This window comes from Urocitellus parryii, chromosome 10 (genome assembly GCF_045843805.1).
Source record: "Urocitellus parryii isolate mUroPar1 chromosome 10, mUroPar1.hap1, whole genome shotgun sequence".
Taxonomy (NCBI): domain Eukaryota; kingdom Metazoa; phylum Chordata; class Mammalia; order Rodentia; family Sciuridae; genus Urocitellus; species Urocitellus parryii.
In genome coordinates, this window is record NC_135540.1 from 35,275,711 (window position 1) to 35,290,949 (window position 15,239).

The following is a 15,239-nucleotide window of genomic DNA, read 5'->3' on the forward strand; positions in this document are numbered from 1 at the left end:
ATAAATTCCATCAACTGTAAATATATAGTGTATGTCACATTTAAGTAAGGTTTTTTTATTTAATCATGTGTCATACCTGAGTTAGTTCATTAATATCTACAAGTCCGTTACTGTCTGCATCAAAATATTTAAACATTTGATCCACCAACAGCTTCTTCCGAGATACGTCATCTCCGTTAGGATTTTCATTTTCTTGGGTAATATATTTTTGATTTTGTAAATCTAAAAGCATGCTTTTCATTGTGCTGTATTCGGTGCTCTTGCAGTTATCTCCTGTAACAAAAGAACTAAGTTACTTAAAAAGCAATATTATTGAAAAGAAATAATTTACTTTGTTAATATTTAGAAACTGATTAATACAGATAATGTATGAAGTACCTAATATTTGCTTTTCAGTTTTGCATAATTTACAACATGGACAAATAAAAAGGAATGGCTGTTTCCATGGTAGGACAGAACTACTTTGATTTCTGTTATACCTAATAATAACATGCTTACTGAGGTTTCTCATTAATTGTTTGAAGGACATAGAAAAAAAAAACATGATAGTTCCAATTGGCTCTACATTTTAAATCCATTTTCTCAGTTTTAATCCTCATCATACATCTCTATATGGATCATTTTACAGATGCAGAAATGAAGGTTAGGCTATACTTGATATTGCACTTAAACTCATTTATATATGACTTCAGATTATTATTATACTATCATATTATTTTTCTTCCAAAATTTTATGTATTGGTTTTCATTTCTGTCCTTTTCGAGTATATGGTGCATAACATTCTATGTATTTGCATGTCACATGAAGTTTTATGACCTTGAAAATCTTATTTCTCAACTGAAATATAAGCTATTGAAGTAACAGCACATTACAGATTTTCAGTATCTCCTGTGTAAAACCATCACAATACTGGTAGCATCATGGTTAATGAAAATAATTGTTTGGCTTAAAGTCTCTCAAAAGATAAAACAAAACAATGGAAAAACACAAATAAAACTGCTACAAATGTTCTAGCATCATCAGATAATTATTTTATAAAGGATTTTACTTATAATGGCCTCTAACAATGGTCTTTATAAATAGTGTATGGAAATCATAGTGCTGTTAGCAAGTATGATGTAAATTATATAATATAAAATATGGGACATAATATAATTTGCAAATGAAACAGGTATTATATTAGCTTAGAATTTTGAGCAACATACTCTTAGGATAAAAAAGAACTAGCTTTATAATTATGGTTGATTTTGACAATTAGGGTTTGACAGCATCTACAATTTTAAAGAAGATTTCTAAAGATGCTTAAATATATGTCAGAGAAGCCTGGGGTTGAAAAACAGTATTCAAAGTTTCATTCTCTTTCAAGACAAGATGGAAAACAATCTATTCTAGAGAAATGAGAGACTATCTTCTTTTTCAGACAGTGAAATGACTACTGTTGTTCAGCAATTTTAGTGTTTAGCAATCCTGTCAAGAAGTTCCTTTTTACAACAAAGTGTAAACTTGGTGCTAAAGATTAAGTCAATTTTACATTATTTTGTTTTCACTGCAGAATAATAATAAGAATATGTTTTCATAATAGCAAAGAACTCACTGACAAAAGAGAGAAGTAATCAAATCCGGAGTCATAGCTAGCAATTTTGGTGTCTGGGGAAGGATCACAAATAGAGTCTTAAAATAAATGTGTTTGTGCTTATAAATATACGCACAAATGCATCGGGAAGGAGAGGGCTATATGGTGAAAGAAAGGGGGAAGGAATAGTAGACCATTCCAAAAGTCCTGTCTTGGATTTCTGTATGTAACTCTGGATCTATATCTCCTTGATTTCTCTTGCATTTCAGAGGGCAGAGGATGGTGGGATGAGGGGACTGGCTTGGGGCTACAGGAATTAGGGACGCCAGAATATCTGTGGGAAGCAGATGTGAAACAGGATTTAAGCATTGAAGACATTTTAACTAATATTTAAGGTTGAAAGAGGGAATAGAATTTGGGTTGTCATATTATAATTTTGATGCAATCAAATGAATGGGATCATCATATTCACACTAATGTTTCTATTCTCCAAATTGTTGTGAATTTCTTTTAAATTCCAGGCATTGGGGTGGTACCTGGAAATCCAAAGGAAATAATAATACAAACTAGTGTTTACAACATTTATAGTCCATGGAAATATACAATAAACATTTATAAAATTATGCAAACCTTTGTAAAATATGTAAATTTAATATAAATTGCCACAAATTCCTTTTAATACTAAATAGGTGTATCTGTTATTAATAATAGGTCACATGTAATGAGGACTTTCTATGCACCAGAACTTTTATATATATATATATATATATATATATATATATATTAATTAAGTTTATATATAATAAGTGCACATACCTTTTATAGATGAAGAACAAAGACACAGAGTAATATATTCAAGGTTACAGAGTTGGAATGGGTCAGAATGATTAATTTTTAACATCACAAGGATTTATTCACAGGATTATGTATAAGCAGATGAAATGAAGATGAAATCAAATGAACAATGAAATGAAGAGGATCAAAGCAACTTTTACTCCAGGGCATCGGTCTAGGGGTATGAATCTCAGGGCAGAATGATTTTTAAGCACAAATCATCTTTTATACCCTCTAACTTTATTTACTCTGATCTTAAGAACTGAGTTTGACATGGCCATTCAATAGTGAAATATCAATTTTTATGTGGATTCAATGAATTTATTGAAGGATTATTTATAAAGTGATAGAATGAATATAATAATAAACTCCAGCAATATACCTGTTTATACTACAGGTAGATAACGTAGAATCCACAAAGAGTACAAAAAAAAGAGTACATGAGAGGTACTAAGTAAATTATGAGGAAGTACTGAGGGGGAGTGAATTCAAGAAAACCTTTCAAGAAAGAGATTATAACTAATGTCTAGTGTTTCAGAGTGAAAATAGGGTAAAAAGTAAAGCATGTCCTTTGTATTCTTCATATTGGAGACTTTAATTGGAGTCTTTAATAGGTGACTTTAAAGATTTTAAGTGAATAAATTAAGCATATTTCACATTACAATGGGTTAAAGACTAAACACAAAGTGAGGAATTAAAAGATTAAGCATAACACTTTAAATAATTTAATAAGTGTTTAATCACATAAACACTTAAACAATGATTGATGGGAAAGCAAAAGAACTAGTGCAGTTAACCAGGAAGAATAGATATTTCAACATTAAGGCTTCTATCCTGAATAACTCCAATCAGTTAGGTAAGCAGATTTTGTTTATTTGGTTGAGTTGGCAGCATGCTTTTTCCAAAACCTAATCAACTACTCTTGTTGGATTGGCAAGGTTGGGGAAAAAAACATGTTTTCCTGGATTCATTTCCTTACTGGAGACCAGTAAGAAATTCTCTCTGCTATTCCTGTCCTTGACGTGGAGAATATTCTGGTAAACAAGACAAAGTTCCTTTTTTTTTTTTTTTTTTTTTTTTTTTTAGATCTGTACATCTTCTTACTTCCTGTGGATGCAGTGACACTGGGAATGTGCTGATTCGTGACTGAGAGTCATTCGAAGGGCAGTTAGAATTCATTTGGCTTTGCAGAGCCTGGAAGGATGTAGAATCACTGACACACAAATGGCTGCACCTGTGTTGCTGGCAGTGCCTCTCCAAGTCTCTACAGAACTGTGGATAATTACATTTTACATATCTGATAGTGCAACCATCAGTTCTGAGTACATGATAAGTGCTAAAAATTATAGATTATATCAATTATGCTTAGTATAATAGGTTTTTGCAAAGGCTGTGATTTGTTCATATCTCTTTGAAATTAAGTTTTATCCTTCCCGTCCATCCTCCAGTAAAAAGTACCAATTCCTTTTAAAACAAAATATTTAATCAAAAGCATTAATATAATTTTCTCTTTTAAACATTTATTGTCATACTTTGATTGCAATATAAGCTGAAATCTAAGAAAACCAAAAAAAATAAAAGTGAAATGCTTTTAATTTGGGTGTCAATTTTATTCATATATCAATATTGGGGCATTCTGCTGTCATGTATAACAAATTAGAATAAATTTTTAAAAAGTATATTGGAGCTATTTTTCTTCAAACTAATTAACAATTGCTAACAGAACACATTAAAATGTTTTAGATAAATATTTTATGTTTGTAGCAAATTTATATTTGTGGTATATATAGAATATATCACCATTTTAGTTGATTGATTTAATATTCATATATGAATAAGATTCAATATGGAAAATTATAATGTTTATTTAAATATAATTAATAAATTATGCACATAAAGGAAACAAAATTATCTTGACTGAAAATAAGCTGAACAGAATTAAAAACAGAACTTTACCAGCCACTCATATTTTTACTGTGTCCATAATTTTGCCTTATCCAGAAGGTCATATAGCTAGAATTAGGCAGTATGTAGCTACTTTAGATTGACTTTTTTTTTTACTTAACAATATGCATTTAAGTCTCCATTATGGTTTCAGAGCTTGATAATTGATTTATTTTTAGTGCTAAATAATATTCCATTCTATGGATATACTACAGTTAATCCATTCACACATTGAAGGGCACTTTGGTTGTTTCCAAGGTTTGGTGAATATCAATAAAGCTTCTATAAATATCTGTTTGCAGGTTTTTGTGTATGGACATAAGTTTTTAACTCACTTGGTAAATTCTAAGAAGCATGATTGCTGGAACAAAGGTAACACAATGTTTATTTGTGTAAAAAACTGCCAAACTGTCTTCCAAATGGGCTATGTCACTTCACATTTCCACCACCAATGAATGACAGTTCGTATTGTTCAACATCCTTGCAAGGATAATATTGTCAATGTTTTATATTTTTATCATTTTTGTAGATGTGTAGTAGTCTGGCATTGTTTTAGAGTTAAATTTAAATTTCATAAATAATCATATATTTTACAAAAGACTTTGGTTTTTTTTACTCTTCTCTCATTTTCTATTTAGAAAAAAATTGATTGTTTTGGAAAACTAAATTTAATACCACATTAAGCATTGTGAAATTGTTAAAGAAAAGTGACTAAAAATGCAATTAATTACACTGGCATGTTTACTGATAAATTTTGAAATTTAATCTTCTTGGAAGTAAGAGGGGAGTGTTATGAGTTGAAAATCCATTCTGCAGACATTTTGGTACTTAGGATATAAATTGACAATTACAAACCACACTGCCACTGACAACTGTCTTCAAATCTATCCAAGCAATAACAAAAAAAAAAAAGAAAGGTTTGATTTTGTATTTTGATAGATTTAATTATGTAGTAGAATTTCAGTACAGGTGTTCTGTTATCCAGGTCATTTTGCTCTCTTAACCCTAAGAGAACATTAATTAAAGTGTTTTTTAGCGTTCTTATTACATTCATCAAGTGCAACATGCTCTGGAGCAAGTGGGCTGCTCAGCTATTACTTCCTTTCCTCCTCCCCACCCACCATCCTCACAAACACAAAAACATAAATTAAAGTTGCAAGGATTTCTGACAGAAAACAGCAAAATAGAGCACAACACAGTTTTTTTGAGAGAGAGAGAGAAAGAATTTTTTAATATTTATTTTATTTTTTTAGTTTTCAGTGGACACAACATCTTTATTTTATTTTTATGTGGTGCTGAGGATGGAACCCAGCACCCCACGCATGCCAGGTGAGGGAGCTACTGCTTGAGCCACATCCCCAGCCCAACACAAAGTTTAAATTAATAATCTGGAATGCTTGAGAAACTAAATGAAAAATATACACATATTTTATTCCAACCAACTACAGCATTTTAATATTAACTAAAATAACTGGTGAGATGTATTGATTTAATGGTCTGCAAATTTAATAGTTTTAAAAATCATTATCCTTACAGTAAAAACCATACAAACAGATATGCTTTCAATAGAATATATGAAAGTCAGAGCTGTTAAAGAGGTCGTAAATTAAGTTTTCTTCTAATTAATCATTTTCCTTGTAATAACCTCCTATCTATAAATACCTTGTACAGAAAATGCAAGGACTTCCATATATATAAAATCCTACAATTGCTCTTAGAAGTATGAGTTCATTCAGTCTTGTATATTATACCATATAGATCTTATTGTTTTCATTATAGCATCCTGTTCTTTATAGAGTTTGTTCATTTTTATTTATATTTCCTTGGATTTTTGTTTCTGCTGGAAGTAAAGATATATAAAAGAACTTTACTTTTTAGGAATTTTTCAAAAATCATTTTAAAAATTAACCAGACTACAAATAAGTAAATCTATCACTGTATTAAATATGGCCAAACTAAAACTCATGTGATTCTACTAAGAACAGTTCCCTTAGTACTTCCAAATAGTACATAATCTTTTCATTTATTGTGTCACATCATATAATGTACCTTTCAAATAAAATATTGGTTTATATCTATGCTGCACAAGATATGCTCTGCATACCTATGAAAAAAAAATCAGCTTTTAACCTACTTTTCAGGCAATATTTATACTGTGATTCTGTATGCTAACACCATCCTAAGTATTTTATATATGGTGACTCATTTGTTTTCTATAAAGAACCTAAGAAGTAAATGTAATTACCACACATATCTCAGAAATTAACTCAGAAGTTTCTCACAAGGTATCTCTAACTTATAAGAGAAATCTATTTGTCTCATGAGAAGACACTATCATAATTTTTCTTTCTTCTGGATTATTCCACAAACATTTGTAGAATGTTTCCCAGAACTTAAAAGTGTCCTGAAAATTTGCTGCATTTGTGCAATCTGGTATGTGTTCTGAACAATAAATAATATTTTCCCTCTTCTTTATTTGGACAGAAATGTCTTTTGGTTGACATGATTTTTAATGTCTCCAATAGTTTTTGAGACAACTGCATAACAGCAAATAATGACTCACCAATATTGTCTAAATAGAATGATTTTTGTATGTAACTAACAACATAATTTTAAGATTGTAAGTCAAGTGTTGACTCAGTTACAAAGCAGACTTGGTAAACCACCATTATAAGGAAAAATTGTAATGCAGATACATGAGAACTATGTCTATGCCATTAGACATAGACATGTGGTCTGGAACAAACCCCAACATGTGCTTTTACATGAATGTACTACTCTTAATTAAGTGTGAAATTTAATGCTAATTTTACATACAGTGGATGACTGAGATTAAGGTAAATTTTCTTACTGACATTCTTCCATGATCTCTAGGTCATTTGGCTAGTTTGGGATTAATAGTCTCCAGTTACATGCATAATTATGTCTTTTTCTGATTACTGAATACCTTAGTCAAGAGTTCATATATTTCTTATCCCAAGAAATACGCAAAAGTGGCACTGTAAAAATAGAAAAAAAAATATTCTGTGTATTCTACCTCTATATTGTGTGCATAGCCATTCTCTTTGCCAAACAAACAAAAGAGATGATAGAGTTAAAAAATATGCACTGACCCCTGTCATGATTACCCTACAGGATTTATCATCAAGAGAACTTCTTTTCAAAATAAATGTAATTTAGTCTAGATAACTTTAAGATTCAAATCCCATCATATCATAAGAAATGTAACAGCAATCTTTATAGCATTATTGTATTTTAACTAGATGCTTTAAAAGAGGTTCATTCTTGAAGTGGATTAATATATGTAAGAATTTATAGCTTGCTGGACTTGGGAAGATTTTGTTTGTAGGTAGGCCAAGTTGTCCTATAAGATCTTTTTATCTCAATACAATGATAACATGTAAACAAGTTATCTGAATAGATGTAATCTGCCAAAAAACATGTCATTGTGGTAATTATAAGTACATGTAACCTGTGCTTATTTCTTTTAAGTACTACTGACCTTACTGATACAATGTCCTATAATGCTATCAGATTTCATATTTTAATTAGTCAAGGCTTGTGTGATAGCATTGATACTTCCTCACTGTCCTTCAGCCAACCAAATAAATACTGGTGATTCTACCCCATTGGCCTGCCTCAGAAAAAGGATTACCTAGTTAAATGAGTCTTGGCTCTATTAGTTAAATAATTTAAATGTTCTAGGGAAAAATTCGTTCCGCTACAGATGTATCTGCCAGTTTCTACTCTAAAATAATTCCTTGGAATATTTTCAAATAGTTTGATCTCTAGTATTCTCTGAATTTCAAATATCATTCATACATAAAATACTGCATATTAAGAATTTTTAGCTTGTTTGGTTGCATATAAACCATATGCCAGTAGTTTTTTTTACCTACAATGTACTTTTTTTGAGATTGTAAATGCTAACTTCAATTCCTCAGAATTATACATTGCCATAGAAATAGGACACTACTTGACATTTTCTTTTACTCACATAGGGTAAATAAGAAATATCTATTTAATATATACTGTCTTATGAGTGTGCATCATATTTTAACAATACCTCATCATGACTTTGACCAAAGATATTTAGGAAGTAGAAAAGGCAGAAGTTATCAACATGTGGGAGGTGAATAGTAGAAGACAGATTCATTTATTCTTGAATGTTTTTACTTCAAGTGACTAAGTGACTGTGAAGCCATTAATACAATAGTAGATAAATATGAAGAAATTGATAAATTATATCTTAAATTAGATAAATTTTCTGTCTTTGTGGGATATCTTGGTAGAGTCCTTGGTAAGGGAACAAGAAACAGACCTAAAAAAGTTTGATACTGTATAGTTCAGAAGAAAGAAAGGGCTTTATTAAATGGGACATGTGAGCCATTGATGAGTGCATGATTATAAATGAGACTAATGGAGCATTTGTAGGGTGTGAAGTGAAGTTCATTATGCTCATATTGTGAAGACAGACATTTATAAGGGATAATATTTCAGGCACTTTCTAAAAATGTGGTTGCTAAAATAGTGATTAGTTTGGTGGAAGAAGAAATTATTTTAGTTTAATTATACAAATTTATGTGCTAAAGTCAATTTCTTGATCCAGGGAAAATAATATCTAACTGCTAAAAAGTAGTTGCAAGAATATGAGTAAGAACATATTGCTTTTCTTTGAAATGCAAATGTTTTCTATGAAATCCAACTGACATTATGATTGTCACCGTGTATGGAATGTGTGTGTGTGCATGCACATGTTCAAATAGATCAAAACTGTAGTTATATTAATCAGGATAATAACAGTGAATGTAAAGATCCACTTCTTTGATATAGTATTGACTTATGTTCAAAAGAAGACATTAGGGGTTACATTTTCAAAATAGATTCAAGATAACTTATATGAGGAAACATTTCTGTGTCATTAATGTGACTTTTTCATGTAAATTTTGCTATAATCTAAAACTCTATGGATTATGAATATATTTACTTAAGAAAAAATCATTAAAATGTGTGAAATTTCTAAAGTTAATAGACATAAAATTCCTCATTTTCATATTTCAAAAATAAAGAGCAGAAGAGACTTAACCTTAGTAGTCCTTTTCATGTATGTTTTCAGATAAAAAGTCAGTCATTTTCATGAGTTTCAGAATTATTTACTAAGTACATTTTTTTATTATTGTTGGTCGTTCAAAACATTACATAGTTCTTAATACATCATATTTCACAATTTGATTCAAGTGGGTTATGAACTCCCAATTATACCCCATATACAGATTGCTGAATCACATCAGTTACCCTTCCATTGATTGACAAATTGCCTTTCTAGTGTCTGATGTATTCTGCTGTCTGTCCTATTCTCTTACTAAGTACATTTTAAAACAATATTGGATTTCAAGTAACTACGGTAAGTGAAAAACCAAAATTTTTCCTTTATAAATAAACTAAAAGTCTTATTTTTTCACTTCTTGTTTTAGTTGTTGTTCATAGACAGTGGGAACAAAATCACTCTTACTTTGAAAGTGATACAAATTAATTTTTTCATATGCCTAATTTTATGTATGTGCATATATATACTAATGCAAAAATATGATACTTATGTAAGATTTTATTTTTTTAAATTATGTGTATTCCTTATTTGTCTTCATAATTAAAATATATAATAGTATATTATATATTTCTTTCTTCTTAGAAAAGGGCAGAGTTCTAATATAAGTTCAACCTGTTTATGATTGTTGCAAGCATAAGTGATACATATCATTTATGATATATAAGCACATGTTCATAAGCAAATTCAAATGGATCAATTTTAATACATCTTCAGTCAGATTAACAAAAAATGTAACAAGAAAATGTATTCCAAAGAAAACAAATAGAATATATTTTAGTTTTAATTTTTCTGTTCTTTAATATTATACGAAATAAGCTTTAAAAGATAGAACTCACTAACTTAATTAAAACTCTTCTGTATAAACAAATGTATTATTCACATACAGAGTTATCTACATAGGTAGTTATTTTAGTATTTTTAGTTATTGCAACATGCTTTCAAGGGGAAAATACTATCACTTCTGGATTATGGTGGAAGAATTAAAAAGTAGGAATTTTTACAAGGCCATACAATAAACAAAAATATCAGTATGAGTTTTTAATTATTTCCTGCACATAAAAATTTTTGGTTGAACCCCAAAGACTTAACATTAGTATGCACTTTTAGTGGGGTAACTTAGACTTTACTCACCTGCTTGTGAATTAAAAGGTATTCATCTGAAGTAATATAACAAAGCTTTTCAAGTAAGTTTGTGGAAAGAAGAAAGCATCCCTAACTTCTAGTGAATACAGTCCTACCCTAGCCTGCCTGACTGAACACATGAGGTGCAGGCAGGATTTGGGCTCCACTTACTGCCTTCGCTGGGTGCCTTTGTGTAGTGTACAATGTGAGGGTAACCCTAAACTCATTGTTTTTATACTAAGCCAAAGGAATTCTATTTTTAATTTTAACAAGAACCTTTTGCATATGGATGCATATATTTTTATGCTATCATGTATATTTTGCTTTTCCATAATGTTTCATATCTAATGTAAATAAATCACCTAATAGTATTTAAAATAGTGATTAAAAAGTATTGTGTACATGCTGCTATAAAATAGCTATTAAAGAAAAATATCTAATAGACAAGCAAACCAGAAATACTGGTTTAAATGAAATAGTGCCCTATTTAGTTAATATCTTACTCACATAAGAAGGTAGCATTTTTGTATTTTACATTTTTTCTCATTCATAGCATATATTTTGTACTAACATTATGGAAATAGAAGTTCCTGATCCCACCGATGGCTTCCTGCTATTTTCTGATCATTGCACCCCCCAAAAAAAAAGAACCAGACAGGATTTGGCTGGTACCCAATATTTGATTCAGGATCGGGTCCTCTGCACAAGTCATCTCTTTTAGAGTTTGCCAACCCAGAAAGTAAATTGCAAGATATGTAAGACATGATCTGCATTTCTACCTTATTTTAAGGACCCTTCAAATAATCTTCAAATGACATTTTCCAGACCTAGCTCCAATGAAGCAAAGAATAATTTAGCACCTGATTTGTAAAAACATAAAGAAACATTCAAGGAAATAGGGGAATAAGAAAACTTTATCATAGAATAAAACAAAACAGAACAAAATAAACAAACAAAAGAGAATGGGGGAATAAGGAGAGTGGTAAAAAGCAAAGAGATAATTTTCATATTGAGAAATAGACTTGTTCATAAATACTATTATTTTTTATTAGATGTGTTACAAAAAAATAGAAAGAATTAGTAAATTCAAGTTATCTTGAATTGTTGATTTTCAAAAATTAATCTATAGCAGATTTTGGCAAACTGTTTTGTAAAGGTCTAGAGAGTAAATATTTTAGGATATCTGGCTTAATCAATCTGTTAGTTTTTCTCCATTCTGCTGCTATAGGATACAAATAGCCATAGGCAATACCTGAATAAATGAACATGGTAGTATACCCATAAAATTTTACTTAAAAAAGCAGGCTGTGGGACATATTTTGCTGACATATAATCTTTAGAGCATTGATAAAGTATAGATACATATCAGTGTAAAACTCACTTACATTATTCCTGGGATATTAATTTACATCATTTTTTTCTACTTTGCTGAAATTTAAGTACAGAATTTTGAGAATGTGAGAAAAAAAATGTAGAAAAGGATATACCCAACACTGAATTCAAAAGTAGCATTGTTCTGGTATTATCTTATCCTTAGACATCATTTAATATCAGTTATAATATATATGGATATATATATATATATATATATATATTATATTAAAATGTTAAGTGAAGGTGTGAGAAGTTTACAAATTTTTGTAAATTCAGGAGACATTTGTTTCAGAACAAAGTAGGATGAAGCAACACAGATACCAAGGAAAGTGAGTGATTTTTCTCTTATGTCATAAAAAGTGAACTGGATGTAAATGATTTTTAAAATTGAGCTAGCCTCTTAGTCAAATGAAGTCTTCTGAGGTGAATGCATTTTAGAAATGCAATCAGGATAAAATGGGTATTAAATCACTCAGTGTACATAATAAAGCTCTATCAGATACTTAGTGAGAATGGACAAGAAACCTAGATGAACAGGTTAATTCATACCTCAATGAGTATTACTAGCACAGCTTGAAGTTGCTTTCAAGACATGCCTGATGAGAAAATAGGACTGTCAAAAATAGAGGTTCTTAAGGAGTGTGTCATGTGTTAGTCCCCCAAGGAGCTTTAAAACAAGGGATACTTCCCTGTGATTGATCCTGATTTAACTGATCTGTGGTAGGGCCTTGGCATCAGTATGTTTTTGAAGCACTGCTGGTGATTTATAGATGTAGGTGACCCAGAGTTTCAGTGTTTAAATAAGTTGATTAAGACCATACCCTTCTAAGAGAAAGAGCTTAGACTGGACATTAGTTCAGGTGCTAAATCTAGGCCCTGATCTCTAAATTGTTTCTTAACTCACATGGTATATAATGTATCAGAAAACTCCTTGGTCAGACAGGGATTCCTATGATTTGTATGTATTGTAGTAATTGAAAATCTAAATTGAATTAGAGGAGCTGAAGAAAAATGTAGTTTTATCAATGGAATGAATCCCATCCACTTTTAATTCCCTGCATAAGTACAAAGGCAGTGGTTTGTTAGAAATATAGGGGCGTTGCAAGGAATCAGGCACATGTTCAAAAATTACTTGGCAAGGCAAATTTTACTTCTGCAGAAGTGTATGCTACCAAACAATGTCTGGCAAGCAAGCTTGCACAGAATGAGTACAACCAGCATTTTATTCCCTAAAGCACAAGGTCTCTTCCTCAGTTCCTCATTGGCTGAGTACTATGTGGTGTGCTGTCTACCCTACCCGAACATTGCTTCAATTTTACCTTTTTCTATTAGGTTATTTAAAGAAATATTCCTGTAGTTGTTTCCACCTCTCTTTGTTCTCCTTTAGCAGAAAAGCCTTTTGGGGGTGCATGCATTCTGACATGTATGCAGCTTTTACTTCTTTGCCTAAATTACTATTTCTTTTCTTTTTTTCTTTTTTTAGTTGTAGTTGGACACAATACCTTTATTTTATTTATTTATTATTATATGGTTCTGAGGATTAAACCCAGGGCCTTGCACATGCTAGGAAAGCGTTCTATCACTGAGGCACAACCCCAGCCCCTAAGTTACTATTTTTTAACACAAAGATTTCTATCACTGTTAGCCTGATTCTATCCCAGAGCTGCTTATCAAGAGGCTGTTCAGGTACATGGACTTTGTATCTGCCATATCCATAGGCTAAGGTGTTATTATATGACTTTCCTTTTTGCTCAATTTCCCCTTTGGCTGTCGTTCCTACTTTTTATGATAAAATAATATATTCTGAAAAATGGATTACTGGACTTTTTATTTCTCACAGTTTCAACGCATTTCAGCTCAGAAACAGAGGCCTTAAGAGATTACAGATATTTTTCTCTTTTAACTTCTAATAGGGCTTTGCCTGAATCACTTTCTCTTCCTCCCTCCTCCCCTCCCTCCCTCTCGCTCTTTCTCTCTCTCCCTCCCTTTCTCTTTCTCTCATTGTCTGGCTTTCTATATCACTGTATCTTTCTAATTTCACTTTGTTTTGAATGTGTCCTTGTTGTCCCTTATGTTAGACAATGATAAGTTAATGACAAGAATCATTTATGATTCATTTTTATATTATACACAGGTTCTTTAACTGGGTTTTGCACATGATAAGGTTTAATAAATAGTCATAAATGAAATACAAGATAAAGTCTACTTTATCATTCTCCCAACATACACATCATCAATTTTTAATTATCATGATAAATTTGTTGACCAGCTTACTGAAGAAACTGAATCTAAACATCTGACATCTATTCAAATGCACATGCCTATAAATATTTTTATGTATACAATATATTTGATTTTTAAATGATTATTTCAGTGCCTGGTACCTATGTGTTTACTAGATATTTATTTAATGTATTAATAAATATTTTTATAAGAGGAAAAAAATAGAAATGACTGAAAATTTCAGTAAGTGAGCATTTCAATTACCAGGGTTGCCAGATTCACAAAAAGAAAATGCAGTTATTTTAGTTAAACAACAAACAATTGTATACATCAAATATTTCCAAATACTGCATTGTATTTTACCTGACAACCTAAGTTATTATGTTTTCCAAAATGTTATTTAAGGTTTTGCTACGTTTTCTATATGTGAAACGACTAAGGGATTTGGAGTCCAGAAAGGAATAGAAAGAGAGGCGTAAGCAAGCTGAGCAATTCCTTCTGAGGAAAATTCTCCTGAGGATAAAGTAGATGAGATACAAGGAGATTTCCTTATATCCACTAGATCAGTATCCTTTTTAAAAATATTGTATATATTTAGTGTGCAGAACATGGTGTTTTGATGTAGATGGACAGATTTGATAAGTAGTTGCTATAGTCAAGCAAATTAACATACCCATCATCTAACATATTAAACCTTTGTGACAATAGCACCCAAAATCTATTCTTTTAGTTAAATTTCCCAACAGAATACAATCTTATCAACCTTAGTTTTCATATTACCCTTTAGAGATTAAGACTTTCTCAACCTATTTAACTGCCACTTTGTATGCTTTGACCTGTATCTTACCATTCTTCTCTTTTCCTCTGTCTGCTCTGTCCCCCTTCACCTCCATCCCCGGTAACTACTGATTCATTCTCTTTCTGTGTTTCTTGTTTGATTTTAGATCACACTTATAAGTGAAATCTTGCAGGTTGTTTTCTTTCTGAGTGTGGCTTATTTCACTCAGCATAATGTCCTCTAGGTTCATCCATGTGGTGTTAAATCTCACTTTTAAGAATGT

At 30.8% G+C, this 15,239-nt stretch overlaps 1 protein-coding gene across 3 annotated transcripts in view; it reads right to left on the reverse strand.

The window, feature by feature from the left end:
• The window catches only part of LOC113200259 (follistatin-related protein 5), a 737,045-nt gene that overhangs the window by 385,786 nt on the left and 336,020 nt on the right, over nucleotides 1-15,239 (reverse strand). For all 3 annotated transcript variants that reach the window (XM_077803465.1, XM_077803464.1, XM_077803463.1), the window contains exon 4: nucleotides 77-273. In XM_077803465.1, the coding sequence (XP_077659591.1) occupies nucleotides 77-273 (197 nt within the window). The remainder of the gene's footprint in view (nucleotides 1-76; nucleotides 274-15,239) is intronic.